The 19,266-nt window shown below is 38.5% G+C and overlaps 2 protein-coding genes across 6 annotated transcripts in view; one reads left to right on the top strand and one right to left on the bottom strand.

Moving 5' to 3' along the window:
• Positions 1-19,266, top strand: part of ZNF81 (zinc finger protein 81) — a 92,722-nt gene that overhangs the window by 59,798 nt on the left and 13,658 nt on the right. For all 5 annotated transcript variants that reach the window (XM_007991559.3, XM_007991560.3, XM_007991562.3 and 2 more), the window contains 2 exons: positions 110-236; positions 8,008-8,103. In XM_007991559.3, the coding sequence (XP_007989750.3) occupies positions 110-236; positions 8,008-8,103 (223 nt within the window). The remainder of the gene's footprint in view (positions 1-109; positions 237-8,007; positions 8,104-19,266) is intronic.
• Positions 17,634-18,712, bottom strand: LOC103231908 (ubiquitin-conjugating enzyme E2 variant 2). Its single transcript, XM_037992921.2, has one exon. The coding sequence runs from the start codon at positions 18,628-18,630 to the stop codon at positions 18,196-18,198; it is 435 nt and encodes a 144-aa protein (XP_037848849.1). The 5' UTR covers positions 18,631-18,712; the 3' UTR covers positions 17,634-18,195.

The following is a 19,266-nucleotide window of genomic DNA, read 5'->3' as shown; positions in this document are numbered from 1 at the left end:
ACCATATGGTATATTATGATGAAAAAGTATTAAAAAGAACTTCCTATCTGTCTTCTCTCCATCCTCCAGTGCTGATCATGTTGCCTTGAACAAGATTGTGTTGTTACAGGTATCAGTGTCATTTGAGGATGTGACTGTGGACTTCAGCAGAGAGGAGTGGCAGCAACTGGACTCTACACAAAGACGCCTGTACCAGGATGTAATGTTGGAGAACTACAGCCACCTGCTCTCAGTAGGTAAGGACAACCATCCTGTGAAGTTGTGAGGAGCCTGTTACGGGTTAAATTGTGTCCCCCAAATAAAATATATTGAAGTCCTAATCTCTCAGTCCCCCAGAATGTGACCTTATTTGGAAATAGAGTCTTTACAGAAGTAATCAAGCTAAAATGAGATCATTAGGGTAGGCTTTAATCTAATATAATTGGTGTCCTTATAAAAAGGAGAAAACTAGACACAGACACGTGCGCACACATACATACACACACACACACACAGAGGGAAGACAATATGAAGATACACAGGGAGAAGATGGAATGTGACTAGAATGATACATCTGTAAGCCAAGAAACACTTGAGGCCACCAGAATCTCAGAGAGGCCTGGAACAGTTCCTTTCCTAGCACCTTCAAAGAGAGTATGGCCGTGCTAACACCTTGGTTTTGGAGTTCTGGCCTCCAGAACTGTGAGACAATAAATTTCTGTTGTTTTGAGCCCCCTAGTTTGTGGTACTTTGTTATAACAGCCCTAGGAAACTAATACAGAGTTTTATACTTGGAAATGGGGTGCAGCTGTGATAAATACCTTAAAAACGTGAAAGTGGCTTTGGAATTGGGTAATGGGTAGAGGCTGAAGCTAGGGGCTGGGATTTGATATGCTTGACAGAAAAAGCCTAGATTGCCTTAACGAGACTATTGGTAGAAACATGAATATTAAAGGTACTTTTAGTGAGATCTCAGATAGAAATAAGGAACATATTATTGCAAACTCGAAGAAAAGCGACCCTTGTTATAAAGTACCAGAGAACATGGCTGAATTGCATTCTGTTGGGTGAAAAGTAGAACTTGTATGTGATGAACCTGAATATTTAGCTGAGAAGATTTCCAAGCAGTGTTGAAAGCACAGCCTGGTTTCTCTGTGCTGCTTATAGTAAAATGTGAGAAGAAAGAGATAAATTGAAGAAAGAATTGTTAGGAAAAAGGTACCAGAACTTGAAGATATAGAAAATTTTCAGCCTATCCGTATGGCAAAAATTCAGAAAGTGTGCTCTGGAAAGAACACACCAAGGGTGTGTCTGGACAACCAATTACTGAAGAGATTAGGTATGTGACTTGTGGATCCAATCAACTGTCTCACTAGAAATGCCTCCAGGTTGGACTGAAGGGGACAGAGACAGGAGAAAATGAAGGAAGGCTCTTGGACTTCTGGGATTCTATAAGCAGGAAATGTGATGGTAAAGCTGTTTTGACTGTGATCATGTGTTATCCTTCAAGAAAAGGGAAGAATGACTTTGAGGATAGTTCAGAAACTAGTAGGGCTGTAGCTGCCACCACAGGCCCTAAAGGCATAGGCTGAGGAGATGGGGGGACCCATTGCCTCCTTAGTTTCAGAGAACAGGACCATCTCTTTGTTTTCAGGGCTGAGGGGGCAGGGCCAAGGTTATCATGTGTGATCTGAGGTTACACCATGTATTAGTCCGTTTGTTCTCACATTGCTATAAAGAAATGCCTGAGACTGGGTAATTTATAAAGAAAAGAGCTTTAATTGGCTCATGGTTCTGCAGGCTGTAAAGGAAGCATAGTGGCTCCTGCTTCTGAGGAGGCCTCAGGAAGCTTCCAATCATGGCAGAAGGCAAAGGGGAAGCAAGCATATTACATGGTGGGAGCAAGAGTAAGAGTGAGGGGGAGGTGCTGCATACCTTTAAACAACCAGATCTCATGAGAACTCACTCACTCTCATGAGAACAGCACCAAGGGGATGGTGCTAACCCATTCATGAGAAATCTGCCCCATGTTCCAGTCACCTCCCACCAGGCCCCATCTCCAACACTGGGGATTACAATTTGACATGAGATTTATAGGGGACACAGATCCAAACCATATCAGGTGATGAAGACCAAATATATATATCTTTTTAACTTTCCCTTATGGTTCTTGTTGACTGTCAATTTTGTACAGGTATTTAGCCTTAGTAGATGGAGTTTACTACCCACTTTGGGGTACATTCTCAAGCAACATGGCCCCAATAATGCCCAGGCCCAGTGCACCAGAGCCTGCTGCTGGCCTCAGACCATCAACAGGTTGGGCCTCAATCAGAAGGACTTGGGTGCTATGAGCAGCAGTGGGGAGTGGGTCTTCTCTATGCCACATTTCCAGCACCCCCACTGTGGGGCAGAGGTTCAGCACTGAGCTCTTCCATGTTCACTTGCTGTTACTGAGGAAATCCTTGTTAAGTTTCTTCTCCACTAACTGATATGCTTAAATTCAGTGGATGAGTAAATTCTGGCCCGATAGCAGGCCAAAAAGTGTTTCTCAAAAGGAGAGTAGTTATCCACTACTAGAGGATGGCAGGACTTTGTTCCCAAATCCTAAAGATCTGCACCGTGATTCACCTATAAGGGATTGCCAAAGGCTCCAAACAGCATCCCCATCTGCCACTGTCACTTCAAGCACCATTGGATCTGCTGGATCCTATTGTCCAAGTGGCAGAGCAGCTTGCACAGCAGCCTGGATCTGTTGTAGAGTCTTCTCTTGTTCTGGGCCCCGTTGAAAACTAGCTACTTTTTGGATAACTTGGTAAATGGACCAGAGTAGCTTTACCCAAATCAGGAATGTGTTACCTCCAAAATCCAAAGAGGCCCAGTAGGCATTGTGCCTTTTTTTTTTCCTTATAGGAAGGTACAATAGCTTTTGCTTCACCTTAGAAGGGATATCTTGACATGCCCTGTACCACTGAACCCCGAGAAATTTCCCTGAGGTGTAAGGCCCTTAAATTTTTTTCAGATTTATTTCCCACTCTGATATGTAAATATCTTACCCATAAGTCTAGCATAGGTTGCTACTTCTTGCTCACTAGGTCCAATCAGCATTATCTCATTAATGTCATGGACCAGTGTGATATCTTGTGGAAGGGAAAGGTGATCAAGATGCCTGCAGACTAAATAATGACATAGGTCTGGAGAGTTGATATACCTCTGAGGTAGGACAGTACAGGTGTATAGCTGGCCTTGCCAGCCAAAAACAAACTGCTTCTAGTGGTCTTTACTAACAAGTATCACAAAAAAAAATTTGCCAGATCAATAGCTGCATACTGGGTACCAGGGAATATGTTAATTTGCTCAAGCAATGAAACCACATTTTGAAGAGCAAGTGTAATTAGAGTCACCACTTGGTGACATTTACAGTAATGTGTCATTCTTCAAAAGCTGTCTATTTTCTGCACAGGCCAAATAGGAAAGGTGAATGGGGATGTGGTGGGAATCACCATACCTGCATCCCTCATATCCCTGATGGTAGCATTGATTTCCGCAGTCCCTCCAGGAATGTGGTGTTGCTTTTGGTTTACGATTTTCCTAGGCAGAGGCAGCTCTAGTGGCTTCCACTTGGCCTTCCCCACCATAGTAACCCTCATTCCACAGGTCAGGGAACCAATGTGGGGATTCTGCCAGTTACTGAATATGTCCTTCCAATTATGTATTCAGGAACTGGGGAAATAACCACAGGATAGGTTCAGGGACCCACTGGACGCACTGTGAGATGGACCTCAACTAAAACTCCATTAACCACTACACTTCTGTAAGCTCCTACCCTGACTGGTGGACCATAGTGGTGTTTGGGGTCTCCTGGAATTAGTGGCAGTTCAGAGCCAGTGTCCAGTAATTCCCAAAATGTCTGATTGTTCTTTTTTCCCAATACCTAGTTATCTTGATAAAAAGGCCATAGGTCCCTTTGGGGAACACTGGGAGAAAGATTTCATAGTATAAGTTTTTGGCAGTGTACCAGGGTCCTTCCCTAAGGGAACCTGGCTTCCCCTTCATTCAAGGGGTTCTAGGTCTGAGTCTGTAAATCGGCTCAAGTCTGGGAATTGATTGAAGGGCTGTGACTTTGTGCTTTTATGATTCAAGTTAGAGTTTTGTTCATTTGACCTAGAACTCCTCTGCTTATACAGATCAACTTATTATTGTGTAGACTGCCTGTCTGTTTCTTTTCTCAGGACACCACGATCAACTAGCCAATGCCATAGGTCTCTGTGAATCAGACTATTCTGATTGTTGCTTTGACTCTGCTGTCTATTGTGGTAGCCATGTTCACCTTCCATTTGGCGATTAAGTACCTCCCTTTAACCCCTGCCACCCCAGGATCCAACTATCCCCATTGCACTTAGGTTTCCCTACTCAGTGGCTGCAGTTCCCACTGTAAGTTCCAGCCTACAGACAAGAGCACTCAGAGCTCTTCAAGGATGCTTGAGCTCCCCTTACAAATGTGTTTCGCACAGTGGTGACAGGTGTGTCCTCTGGACCCTCCCAGAGTAGATGGACAGGTCTCACATGATAAATCCCCTCCAACAGTCCAATTCTTTGGATACCTTCCTCTGCAGAATACCCCGGCAGTTCTGGCATTTCAACTTCATTTAGTGTAGACCCCCTTTTGGTCCATGTTTAGCCAGCCAGCCAACCAAACTGTTAGAGCCCTTTCTAATCCCTCCAGCAGCAATATCAAATTCAGAATCTCTGCTTAGTGAGCCCATATCAATCAATTCAACCTGATCCAACTTTTTGTGGGCCCATATCAATCAATTCAGCCTGATCCAACTTTTTGTTTCTTCCACCTTTATCATACACCCTTGATATCCATATCCATGTATAGTCTCTAGATCTGTCTGCATAAATTAAATGAATCATGCCGTTCTTTTGGTGTACGCACATCCTCATGGGTCATTCTTTGTGCTTCACCTTTTAGGACCTGCTTTGACTTGAGTCCAGTTATATGTCTAAAAGCAAAGAAGGATGGTGAGCATAGGCTCTTAAGGGAATCGGCAGTGCCTGTCAAGGCAAGTACCCCAGGAGAAGCCACTGAAAGTGCTTCAGGAACAGTAGGGTTAATCTTCTCAGATGGGGTAGAAGGGCTGCTTCTACTGGCAAAGGAAACTCAAGAATTTAAAGGTTCAATGTCCAGTCTATTTCCAATTAGTTTTTTTTTCTCTTTTAGTCTCAGGTGGTTGCTTTCAGGGTTCCCTCAGTCTCTTGAGAGCCCCTGATGGGAGGAGGGTTCCCAAAGTTCAAGTGATTATAGGGAGTTAAGAGACTGAAGTAGGAAGGGAATGGTCTGGCAGGAATAGATAGAGGGGTGGAAGAGGTAGGGGTTTGAAGAGGGACCTATGAAAGGATTCAAGAGAGCTTAAAGGGAAGATCAAAGGTGGTAAAAGGAAGAAGGAGCAGAAGCAATGAGAAGGGAGAGGTTTTGGAGGAGACAGTTGGGGGAGATGTAAATTTTCCCAAGGAAACCCTTGAAGTTCCAAACTATCCTTAGTAATATCATGCCAACAAGACAGGAAACAGGTAGAGTTGGTGGAGCATATAGCCAGCAGGGGTTCAAAAAGGGATATTTTGGCAGACTGAGAAGTTCCCATGTTTTTAAACTAATAGTACTTTTATGGTTATAAATAGAGAAACTTGGGACTCTGATGCAGCTTCTGTGCCATACAGAACCCAGCCTCTTACAAAGAGAGAAGTCTAGGAGACTAACCCAGCCTTTCCTTGCATGAGATTGTAACTTATTTTCTTGTAAACAGCTGCTTACCTGGAACTTTAACCTACCTTCTAGCATGAGAATCACTTGAACCTGGGAGGCAGAAGTTTCAGTGAGCTGAGATGGTACCACTGCACTCCAGCCTGGGTGACAGAGCGAGACTCTGTCTCAAAAAAAAAAAAAAAAAAAAAATATATATATATATATATATGTATATATATATATATATATAAATAAATCTGTCCTTACTGAGCTTCAGTGGACTGTCATCCAGAGGCCAGGAGTCGGACTCATCAATGGGTCCCCGATTAGTCAGGAGTGAAGACAAAGGCTTCAAAGGTGCATACTTCAGATTCTGGGTGAGAAGTCTGGGGTCCAGTGATCAATGATCTTATCCGAGTTGTGGCACCAAAACTGTCAAAGAAAACCAGAGCTGGAGAATAGTTAAAGCGGTGAAAATAGATTTTATTCAGAATTATTACAATAGGGGAAAAGATACTTTGGTATAGAACTGGGCTCAATTCCAAATACATCATAGATGAGTGGGGATTTATAAATATAGCCCAGGAGCAGAGTGGGGCAAGTAGATGGAAAATGACTAAGAGGAAACATCAGGGGTAAAGGGGGATTGTTACTAAACTGACCTGACAAGATTCTTGGAGAAGGCAGGTGAGGGTGATCGAATATTATGTGGGGGATAGGTCAGGAATTTGATCAGATATCAAATGTGATTTGATATTGAGGTTGGGGGATTCTAGCTAAACTGACTTAACAGGAATCTTGCTAAAATTGGGCAATGTAAGGATTCCCCTTGGTAATCATGATCAGTTACCCCAGCCAAAACCGTAACTCCCTTGTTTGCCAGTTGATTCAAGAGCACGAGGGACCCGAAGTGGTCAGGTGGGAGTTTTAACTTTTAGTTTAGTGGAATCATTGTGTGTCTCCTGGTGGAAGCATTTCTCCCTTTGGAATTAAGACCTCTAGAACAGCAGAGCATAAGGTCACAGAGACAGGTAGCAAAAATTTTGCTAGTGGTAATAGTGGTAATATTAGGGGTAATAGTGAAGGGCGTCATTCCTGGCTCAGGGCTGCCTGCCACCCAGCGGGCTCAGAGGACAGATCATGGAGCCAATGAGATTATTCACAAGTCTTAAAATCTAATCAAATTTTCCCTGCTAGGTTTCAGACTTGGGTCCCATGATCTCTTTTTTCATTCCAGTTTCTCCCTTTTGGAATGGGAATATCTATCCTATGCCTGTCCCACCATTGTATTTTGGAAGCAGATAACTTGTGGTCTGAGTTCATAGGTTCACAGATAGAGAGGAATTTTTCCCCAGGGTGAATTATATCCTGTCTCATCCATAACTGATTTAGATGAATTAGATGATGAGATTTGAGACTTTTAGTTGACGATGTCGAGATGTGATTTTTGACTTACGAGTTGATGTTAGAATGACTAAGGCTTTGGAGGATGTTGGGATGGGGTGAATGTATTTTGCATGTGAGAAGGACATGAATTTTGGGGAACTAGAGGGAAGACTCTTGTGGGTAGAATTTTGTCTTCCCCAAAAACTGTGTGGAAATCCTACCCCTCGATACTTCAGAATGTGACCATATTTGAAAATAGAGTCTTTACAGAGGTAATCAAGTTAAAGCGAGGTCATTAAGGTGGCCCTACTGTAATCTGACTGGTGTCCTTATAAAAAGGGGAAATTTGGACACAGGGAGAATGCCATATGAAGGTGAAGGCAGAAATTGGGGTATTGCTGCTACAAGCATGCGTAGAGGGAAGACAATGAGAAGATACGCAGGTAAAAGACAGCCATGTCACTGGGGTGATGTATTCACAAGCCAAGGAATGCCAAAGAGTGCTGACAAACACTAGAAGCTAGAAGATGCTAGAAAGGGTTCTGTCCGAGATCCATCAGAGAGAGCATGACCCTGCTGACACCTTGATTTTGGATTTCTAGCCTTTAGACATGAGAGACAATAAATTTCTATTGTAAGCCACCAGGTTTTGGTACTGTGTCACAGCAGCCTTAGGACACCAATATAGAGCCTCGTTGTGTTTCCCTTCACCACCACTGAGCTATCTGGGACATCTGAACTGTATTATGGTGTCCTCCTTGATTTGTCTGAGATTCTTCAGTCCCTTTTCACCTCTGTGATTATTACTCAGTTCCCAATGAAATGTGGTTACTTCTCCAAAGAACAAATGGAAAGCAATTTACTGGACCCAATTCTCTATCATGTCCTGTTAACAGGGTTTGAAGTTCCCAAACCAGAGGTCATCTTCAAGTTGGAGCAAGGAGAAGGGCCATGGACATTGGAAGGGGAAGCCCCACATCAGAGCTGTTCAGGTGAGTGGGTGTGACCCAGGCAGATGGGGACACGAAATAATTTTTTTTTTTCCCCTAAGGAAGACTGATGCCTTTAAAATGCTGTTATTGCTTAAAGGTTGGAAACTTTAGAAATTGCTTGAGGATAGGTAGCATTGGCCTCTCGGGTGCCAAATTGTTCTCTTCCTTTATTTCTCTTACTGTTATCACCTGTCTTCTTTGCTTGGCTTTCTTCCAGGAGAATTGCCCCAATTCCTGTACTCTGGATCATATGCCAGGCTTCCTCACTAGAGGTCTTGCTTTCTTGGATATTCTTTCCTTCCATCCCATTTTTATGTGTAATTCCTTAAACCGCACCCCAGAGTCTTAGATTATTATCACATACATTTCGGTTTTACTGGATTTGACTTTTTGAAAATCTGTTGGTTGCCTGGCTTCTGTTCTTCCTAGTACTCTTGCACTTTATTCTTTCTTTTGTTCTCACCTTCTCACTCTAAGGTACCAACAAACTCTCATCTACAACCAGCCTTACCTCCCGTTGCCTTTATAAGTGTCACCTTCAGATTCCTCACTCCTCTCTACCTTCCCATGGCCTAGTGCCTCTCTCCCATCTTCTGACTTTATGGTCACTATCACTTAGCATTTCTTCTTTTAAAATCCATTTTATTAAGGGAGAATTTACACAGAATGAAGTGTATCTATTTTAAGTGGACAGTTTGATGAGTTTTGATAAAGGTATACACCAGTGTAACCACCACCCCTATTGTGATATGTAACATTCCTTCACACAGAATGCTCCCTCATGCCCCTTGTAGTCAATACATACAGCCCCAGGCAACCACTGACATGCTTTTTGTCACTCTAGATTCGATTTGTCTTTATTAGGGTTTTATATAAATGGAATAATACCTTACATACTCTTTTGGGTCTGGCTTCATTTGTTCAGCATAATCATTTTGCAATTCATCCATGTTATTAAGTATATCTCTGGTTTATTCCTTTTGAATGATGAATAGTATTTCATGGAATGAATATATTACTATTTGTTAATCTCTACATCTATAGGTGGTTAATATTTGGTTATTATGAATGAAGCTGCAGTGAACATTCTGGTCTGTCTTTGTGTGAACATACGTTTACATTTTTCTTGGGTAGATACCTAAGATTGGAACTGTTAGGTCATATAATAAGTGTATACTTACCTTTGTAAGAAATTGTCAAACTGTATTCCAAATTGGCTGTACCATTTTACATTCCCAGCAGCAATGCATAAAGATTCCTGTTGCTCCACATCCTCGTCAACACTTGTTATCATCAAACTCTTTTATTTTTGCTATTATAGTGGATGTTATCATTTAAAGTTGCATTTATCTTATGAGAATAATGATGTTAAGCATCTTTTTATGTGCTTATTGACCATAAACATTTTTTGGTGTGAAATATCTACTCATATGTTTCTCATTTTTTAATCAGGTTGTTTGTCTTCTTATTCATGATTTTTAATATATTTACTGGATACAACTCCTTTGCCAGCTATATGTATTGCTAATATTTTGTTCCAATCTGTGGCTTGAAATTTCATTTTCTTTTTGGTGCCCATCAAAGAGCAAACATTTTAATTTTGATGAAGTCCAATTTATCATCTGTTTTATTGTTAGTACCTTTTGCGATCTGTTTAAGAAATCTGGCTGGACGCTGTGGCTCAAGCCTGTAATCCCAGCACTTTGGGAGGCCGAGACGGGCGGATCATGAGGTCAGGAGATCGAGACCATCCTGGCTAACACGGTGAAACCCCGTGTCTACTAAAAAATACAAAAAAACTAGCCAGGCGAGGTGGTGGGCGCCTGTAGTCCCAGCTACTCGGGAGGCTGAGGCAGGAGAATGGTGTAAACCGGTGAGGTGGAGCTTGCAGTGAGTCGAGATCCGGCCACTGCACTCTAGCCTGGGCGACAGAGTGAGACTCCGTCTCAAAAAAAAAAGAAAAGAAAAAAGAAATCTTTGCCTACCACAAGGCACAAAGATTTTCTCATACTTTCTTCTATAAGCTTTATCATTGTAACTTTTTCAGTTAGGTCTGTGATTCATTTTTCAATACTGTTATCTAATTGTTCCAGAAACATTTGTCGAAGAGGCTTTCTTTTTCCTATTGAATTTCCTTGGTATGTTTATCAAAATCAGTTCACTTTATGTGTATGAGCCTGTATCTGGTCTCTCTTTTCTGTTCAATTTTAATCTTTTTGTCTGTCTGCTTTAAAAGATAGGTTTTATTATTATTTAGGTTTCATGAAGCCAACAGATTAGGAGACAACTGCCACTGGAAAGATAGTTTGTTACAGTTCCCAAGAGGCGGAGGCATACCACGCCATACAGGGCCATACATATCACACATGTGGAAACACCAAGGTCAGTTGGGATCTAGAAGGAGTGAGGGGAAAGCATGGGCCAGAGCCTTTATTTAGGTTTTGTGGGAAGGAATGGACTAGGCAGGGCCAGAAGGCTAGGCAGATTTAAGATTGGCTAGTTTGAATAATTCCACTGGGCTCTAGGGTATAGGGACTGTCCCCAGTTGCTTGGTACCTGGCCCTGGAGTGATTAGAGCAGGGGGATAGTGGCTCAACCTGTGAAAGCTCAGTAAAAGAGGTAGTTGTGGATATGGGCTGTGTATTGGCTGTTTTGCATATGAAAGGCATCCTCAAGTTCAAGTTATTTCCTAATCTCTAGAATTAGCTATCATGGGGAGGGGGCAGTCTCTCCAGGATCAGTTAAGCCCCAGTTGCCAGAACATCAAGGGTACAGAAAATAAGAAAATATAGTTAATACATTATCCTTTTAGCAAACCCATACTATCTTTATTACTGTAGTTTTTACAGTAAATCTTCAATCGGGTAGTATAAGTTCTTCAACTTTGCTTTTTAAAAATTACTTTGCTCTTCTAGGTCATTTGCATTTTCATATACATTTTATAATCAGTTTGTAATTTTTACAAAAAAGCCTACTGGGATTTTGTTTGGAGTTCAGTTGACTCTGTAGATCAATTTTAGGAGAACTGACATCTTAACAATAGTGAGCCTTCTAACCCATGAACATGGCATATTTCTGCAGTTACTTAGATCTTTAATTTCATTTAGCAGAATTGTATAGTTTTCAGCATAGAGGTCATAGGAATCCTTCATTAAGTTTATCCCTAAGTACTCGATGTTTTTTATTCTGTTTTACATGACATTGTTTTAGTTTTATTTTTTGATTTTCATTGCTAATATAAAGTTTTTTAAATTTTATTTTTAGATTGTTTATTGCTAGTATAAGTTGCTAGTGGTTGATTTTCGTGCATTAACTTTGTATCCTGAGGCACTGCTAAATCTACCTATTAGTTTTCTTTTAAGTTTCTCAGGGTTTTTCATATAAGTAATGATTATCACCTAAAAATAGGGACACTTTTACATCTTCCTTTCCAAGCTCATGTTTTAATTTATTTTCCTTCTTTTACTGTCTAAGACTTTCGGTTCAATGTTGAATGGAAGGGGTGAGTTAGGCTGTTTGTCTTGGTTCTGATATTGTGGGTAAAAACTTCAGTCTTTCACCATTAATTATGATATTAGCTGTAGATTTTCTGTACCTACCCTTTAGCAGGTTATGTAAGTTCCTTTCTAATCCTAGCTTGTTTCATAGTTGTTTTTTTTTTAATCATGATTGAGTGTTGAATTTTGTCAAATGCTTTTTCTGCATCTATTGGAGTGATATCAAATACATGAGCATTTTTTGTTCTGTAATTGTGGTGAATTCATTGATTTTTAAATGTTGAATTAACCTTGCATTTCTGAGATAAATACTAATTGATTATGATGTATTAGCTTTATTATATATTGTTGGACTCTACTTACTGATATTTGACTTAAACGTGCCTTTTTCATGAGTGATTTGCTTCATGGTTTTCTTTTTTTTCAATGTCTTTGTCATGTTTTGATATTATGGTTATACTGGCTACTAAAATGAGTTGTGAAGTGTTCCCTTCTCTATTTTCTGAAATACTTTGTGTGAGATTATTATTTCTTTTAATGTTTCATGGAATTAACCAAGAAAGCCATTTGGACCTAGAGTTTTCTTGACAGGAAGGATTTAATGACAAACCCAATTTTTAAAATAGACATAGGGCTATTCAGATTTTTTGTTTCATCTTTTGCCAGGCATAGTAAGTTGTACTTTTCAAGGAATTTTGTTTATTTCCTCTGTGTTGTCCAATTTGATCCTGTTGTGGTCTGAGAGCATACCCTTTATGATTTCAGCATATGGTCTACCTAGGGGAATGTTTTGTGTGTCCCTGCAAAGAATGTATGTTCAGCTGTTGATGGGTACGTTGTTCTATAATCTATAACTCAGGTTGGTTCCATGTTGTTGAAATCTTCTAATGCCTTACTAACTTGTCTTCTACTTGTTCATTCAATTATTGTAATTTGGGGGGGTTAAAACTGACAAAGAGATTTAAAAATGTATATGGATATGCAAAAGACCTAGAATGATCAACACAGTCTTGAGGAAGAAGAAAAAGTATGGAGGATTGACACTACCGAATGTTAAGATTTACTTTAAAGCTATAGCAATCTGGACAGTATGGTATTGGTGTAAAGACAGACTAATATATAAATGGAACAGAAGGGAGAGACTAAAAATAGACCCATTAATATACAGACAACTGATTTTTGACCAAGGTGCCAATGTAATTTGAAGGGAGAAATGAAAGTCTTTTCAAGTTGTGCTGGAACAAATGGATGTCAGTATTAGGGAGAAAAATTCATACTTTGACCCATACTTCACATCCTATACAAAAATGAACTCAAGTTCTACTATTATAGAATTGTTTATATTGAAGTAATCTGCCAGACAGACAAAAATTGTTAATGCTGGAAAACATATTTTTAAAACTAACTACTAAAGATGCTGGAGACTAATCAAAAGAACATTTTTTGGCTCCATCATATTTTGGTAATTTTGGATTGTGTCCTGAACATTATCAGTGTTATGGTAACATGGTATTCTGTTATATCGTTCTGAAGAATGCCAGTGTTCTTATCACAGCAGGCAATTAACTAGGTTAAATTGACACTGGAAATGCTGTCTCACCTAAGGCGAGTGGCAACTCAGGTCGCAGTTCAGTCCTGCTTTCAGTTTGCTCTACCCATGCAAGGTTGAGGGGTCAGCCAGAGACTTAGGCAGATTTTATACACAGAATTAGGAATTTGCTTTTTTTGATTCTTTCTTTTGGAGTTGCCCCCTTACTCTCTAGTGGCCCTGGGTACCCAGACCACCTTTTCCTGATTCCTCTTGCAAAAGGATGACAAGCTTTTATGAGAATTTTAGCTGCTCCACATTGCTGCTAGGAGTGCAGCTACTCTCAACAGAAACCCGAGAAAGGGGGAACTCACTACATGCTAGTCACTTCCTCTAACTTTTGACTCCCCTCCAAAATCTGCCTGCTTTTGTTTGGTTTTTTATTTTTGTTTATTTTTCAAGAGGTTACATTTACTATCTGTAGAAGGGTCTTTTTCAGAAGCTTACTTCTCCATACTGGAAGTAGAACTCTTACCATCGATTCTTGTACATTGACCTTGTATTCCGAGACTTTGCTAAATTTTGCTTATTAATTCTAGTAGGTCTTTTTGTGAATAAATACCATAAAACTTTCTGCAAACATTATCATGCCTGTCATTCATTTTCTTTTTGGTCTATATGCTCTTTATTTTTATTTTATCTTGTTCCCAATCTGAAGGCAAAAACTTTCAGTCTTTCACCATTAGGTGTATTAGCTGTGATTTTTCTTAGATGCCCTTTATTAATTTGTGACAATTTCTTTCTATTCCTAGTTTGATGAGAGTCTTAAACATGAATTGATGTTGAATTTTCTAAATGCCAAATGCTTTTTATGTATTTTTTGAAAAGTGCATTTTGTTCTACTAATATGGTGAATTTTATTGGTTTTTAGATGTCAAATTAAACTTCCATTCCTGAGATAAGCCTTACTTCATCATGGTGTATTATCTTTTCATGTATTTCTCGATTTGATTTGCTAATATTTGGTAAAGATCTTAATCTCCATGTCTTTGAGAGACATTGGTCTTTAGTTTTGTGTGTGTGTGTCGGGGAGGGGGGTTCCCTTATAATATTATATCTTTGATTTCGGTATCATGTTAATTCTAGCTTCATAAAATGAATTTGGAAATTTCATACCTGTTCTGTTTTCTGAAAGAGTTTGCTATATTTGCTGGAATTTTTCAGTGTTCACGCCTCTTGTGATTTTGTATAAGATTACTTTAAATTTCTTTTCGTTAAATATGTGATAAAATTCACCAGTGAACTCATTTGGGTCATCTGAAGTTTTCTTTGTGGGACTGTCTTTAATTTCAAATTCAGTTTCTTTAATATAGGAATATTCAGATTTTTTATTTCTTCTTGTTTTAATAATTTGTTCTTTCAAGGAGTTTGTGTATTCCATCTAAGATGTCAATTTTTTGGCATAAGTTTTTTTATTGTATTGTCACTTTAATGTCTTATATCTTTGCCAATATGCCCTCTCTCTCTGAAGTTGATAAAAGTTCAATTCAACAGGAATATATATATATAGAAACCTAATTTTCTATGTACTTAATATCATAGCCTCAAAATATATAGTAAACATTGTATTAAAAAGAGTATTAAAAAAAGTATTAAAAGGAGAAGTAGACAAAATGCACAATCATAGTTGGAGATTTTAACATACCTATTTTTCCAACTGTTGAAACAAGCACACAAAATCTCTAAAGAGGTAGAAGACTAGAACATGATAAACCAATATGATGTAATCGACATACATAGGTTACTACATCCAACAACTACAGAATACACATTCTTTTCAAGTATACATGGTGCATTCACCAGAATAGACTATTTTGGGACATAAAGCTGTTTGCATCAAATTTCAAAGGATTGAAGTCATAGACTGTATGTTCTCTAACCACTGTTAAATTAAAACTCTAAACAGAAAAACAACTAAAAAATATCTAAATGTTTGAAAAGTAAGCAACACACATCCAAATATCCCATAAGTCAAAAAAGATATCACAATGAAAATATATTGAGTGAAATGATAGTGAAAATATGACACATCAGAATTTGTGGGGCTGGGCGCAGTGGCTCACACCTGTAATCAGCACTTTGGGAGGCCGAGGCAGGTGGATCACCTAAGGTCAGGAGTTTGAGACCAGCCTGGCCAACATGGCAAACCCCATCTCTACTAAAAATACACAAATTAGCTGGGCGTGGTGGCAGATGCCTGTAATCCCAACCACTCGGGAGGCTGAGGCAGGACAATTGCTTGAACCCAGGAGGCAGAGGATGCAGTGAGCCAAGATGGCACCACTGCACTCCAGGCTGGGCAACAGAGTGAGACTCCATCTCAAAAAAAAAAAAAAAAAAAAAGAACTTGTGAGATGAAACTGAAGCACTATGATGAAAGTTTTTTATTTTGTATATCTCTACCAGAAAATTTAAAAGATTAAAAATTGGCCATCTAAGTTTGCACCTCAGGACATGCAAAAGTGAAAACTACCAAAGCCAAAATTTGCTTCTTTGAAAGATTAATACAGTTGATAAATTTAGCAAGATCAATCAAGGAGGAGAAAGAGAAAACATAGATTATCAATGCCATGAATGAGAAAAGAAACATCATTACAAATCTTACAGGCCTTAAAAGGATACTAAGAAGATATTATGACCAACTTTATCCCCCAAAATTTGATAACCAAAATGAAATGAACAGTCTTAGAAAAACAGAAATTACAAGAAATGTCACAAGAAAAAAGGTCAAAATCATAGTAGTATTTTTATGTATTAAAGAAATTGAACTTATAATTTAAAACCTATCCACAAACAAAGCTCTCAACCCACATGGCTTCATTGGTGAACTCTGGTCATTTAGAGAAGAAATAACACCAATATTATTCATGTTCTTTTGAAGGAAAAAAAGAGAGAACACTTTATATCTTATTTGATAGTAAATTGAACTATATTAGAATACAGAATTACTCTTTGAAAGATATCATTAAGAAAGTTAATAGGGAAGCCACAAGCTGGGAGAAGATATTTGCAATACATATATTTGACAAATGACTTTATATTCAGAATATATAAAGAACTCTCACAAATCAACAGAGAAAAAAATTGGTAAAAGACACAGGCATTTGGAAAAAGAGGTATTCAAATGGGCATTATATATATGAAAAGATACTAAAGATCATTACTCATCAGAGAAATGTAAATTAAAACCACAATGTGGCAGCCCTACGCACATACATACATACAAAAAAGGGCTAAAATTTAAGACTGACAATTATCAAATGTTGATGAGTATTTAGAGCAACTGGAATTCACATTCATCGATGGTAGGAGTGTAAATTATTTCAACCACTTTGGAAGATAGGCATTACCTACACTAAATGTATAACAATTCTGTGGCCCAGTAGTGCCGCTCCTAGGCATATATTTAAGAGAAACGAGCACTTATATTCACTAAAAGAAATGTACAAGAATGCTTATACCAGTTTTAGCGTAATTGCTGAAAATTTGAAACCACTCAAGTGTCCATCAGTAGGAGAATAGATGAGCATTATGCTACATTCTTACAACGTGATACTACACAACAATGAAAAGAATGAACTACTGTTACCAGAACTTGGGCGAACCTCAAAAAATTTGTTGAACAAAAGAAGCCAGACGTGAAAATGGGTATATGCTATGTGATTCAATGTATATAAAGTTCAAGCAAGGCCAAGCAAAACTAATTTGTGATTGTGATAATATTGATGATAAGTGATTGGCAATCTATGGTCAAAATGATGGTTACCTCAGAGAGTCAATTATTGATGGGAAAGGGCCACCAGGGAATTTTCTGGGATAATTAAAATGTTTTCTACTTTCATCTAAGTTTTGGTTACATGGGTGTATACATATGAGTACTGGAGTTCAGCTTTACAGCTAAGATCTATACTATATAGCTTTGCATACATTCATTGAGCTTTACAGTTAATATCTACACTTTACTATATATAAATTATACCTCAATAAAAAATAATTAGCCTATGAGATTATTCCTCAGGAATGTTTATATAGAATTGGTGTTGCTTGATCATTGGAGTATATGTGCAATCCACAAGTGTGCCTATTTTACCACATTTATGCCAACACTCAGCATCATTCAGATTTCTTATCTTGTGGCCAATATAATGGATGTAAAGTGGTATTGTGTTATTTTTCCCCCTTTTATTATCTGCTATCCATTTAGGTTTCCCCTCTGTTAATTGCTTGATCCTATTTTATCTTTTCTTTTCTTTTTTTTTTCTGAGGACACGTTCCACATTTTATTTACATTTTAAGACTAACTTTAATCTCCAAATCACATATCCATACACCTATTTCCTTTTTGTTGACTTCACTTAAACTTAAATGCATGGTTAAACAAAGACTGTCAACAAATATTTACCGTGTCTGTTACATGTAACACACAAGAACAGCTTTTAACAGAAATTCATCAACTCCCCCCAACATTTTTTATTATAAATACAGGTATCAAAACAATCCTGAACATATTTTTGATACTACTAGTAGTCAGCACCCACACCGCTTCAAAAATTAACACATCTGTGACAATATTCGTTGTACCTGCTACTTTTTAAACAATTTCAACTGCAGCTCTCTTTCACTAAGCAGGATGGGTAAAGCATGCCATTTCTGTTTTCTTTCTTGAGATTTTCACTTTTTAGAAACACACATGCTTCCACTGCCATCTGACACTTCTCCACACGCTTTCATCTTGTAAACCTGAGTTCTACTTTGAGTACTCCAGGTTTATGTTTAAATGACAGTGCCTTAACAAGAGAAAAAAAATTGTGCTGCATTTTTCCTCCTGTTACCTGAAAACATAATGGGTGTACATGTATTAAATATATTCTTACAAATGTCCAGGTCATGTTTACCAGCTGGAATTCTTTTACTTAATGTGTGGGTATTTTTCATTGTGATATTTAATCAAGACATAAACATGAGTAGAAGGTTGTTGATTTAAGACAAGTTTGAGATCCACTAAAATTAATTGTTGTATGTTTGTCCTTCTGGTGGCTGTGGAAGCTTCATATTTTCTTTGGACATCATTAGACGTCTTAGCTCTTGAAGTACAACTTTAATGCTATATGAATTTTGCCATTTTGCTAACACTGGTATGCTCCGGGCATCCACCATCCCACTGGAATTATTTATTCCATTCATATTAGTTTTTGTTACAAATCTAACTGACGGAGGAGCTTCTGGGTATTTAGGTCCACATTCTACTTTCAGGCTATATATTCTGTTTTCATAATTTGTCCTTGGTGGCCCAATAATCATGCCTGTCCACCTTGTAAGTGTCATATCTTCATCTTCAAGGCCCCAGCTAACCGTACCATCGCCTACTCCTTTTTGTCCTTCTTCAAGTTCTTCCAACAAGCGAAAATTACGAGGAACTTTAACTCCTGTGGAGACCGCCATCTTCTCCTGCAGCCCCTATTTTATCTTTTCTAACCATACAGTTTTTTCTCTTCCTTCTTTATTTGTACCTAATTGTCTCATTTACTTTTCATAGAGGCTTTTTTCCCCCACTAAGATGCACTAGTTAGGAGTACCATTTACTGTCTTCAGGATATCTGTTCCAATAGTAATTAACTCAAAGGGGTCTTCCATTTGGAACACTTAAGGCTTTTATTTGTATTCTGATGACTTCCATGTTGACACCACTAGGTGCTGTATTATAATTGTGCTCTAGTACTTACTTACCTGCATACCACACAATTCCCATTGAATAGTCTACTTTATTCATCCTCAATATGGGAGGAATTGGCGTCATCATTACCCAAATCAGAAATCCTCACATTGCAAATTTTGTCAGATTCTGCTGTTTCTTGTTTCTTCCCTCTTAGCTGTCTTCTCTTACTAATTACTCTGCAATTCCTATTTTTTCTTTTTTAAAGAATACTAATTCGCCTCTCATCTTAGTTCCAGTAACATCACTCCAAAACAGGTCTGTATTATCTTATGCTTGGATTATTCTGTTCCAAATGGAAGCTGCAGATTCCATTCTTGTTTCCAGTTAATCTTTGAAATGCTACTGATAGATTTCATTACCTA

This window comes from Chlorocebus sabaeus, chromosome X (assembly GCF_047675955.1).
Source record: "Chlorocebus sabaeus isolate Y175 chromosome X, mChlSab1.0.hap1, whole genome shotgun sequence".
Lineage (NCBI taxonomy): Eukaryota > Metazoa > Chordata > Mammalia > Primates > Cercopithecidae > Chlorocebus > Chlorocebus sabaeus.
The sequence above is the reverse complement of the archived record's forward strand: the minus strand, read 5'-3'. Positions and strand labels throughout refer to the sequence as shown.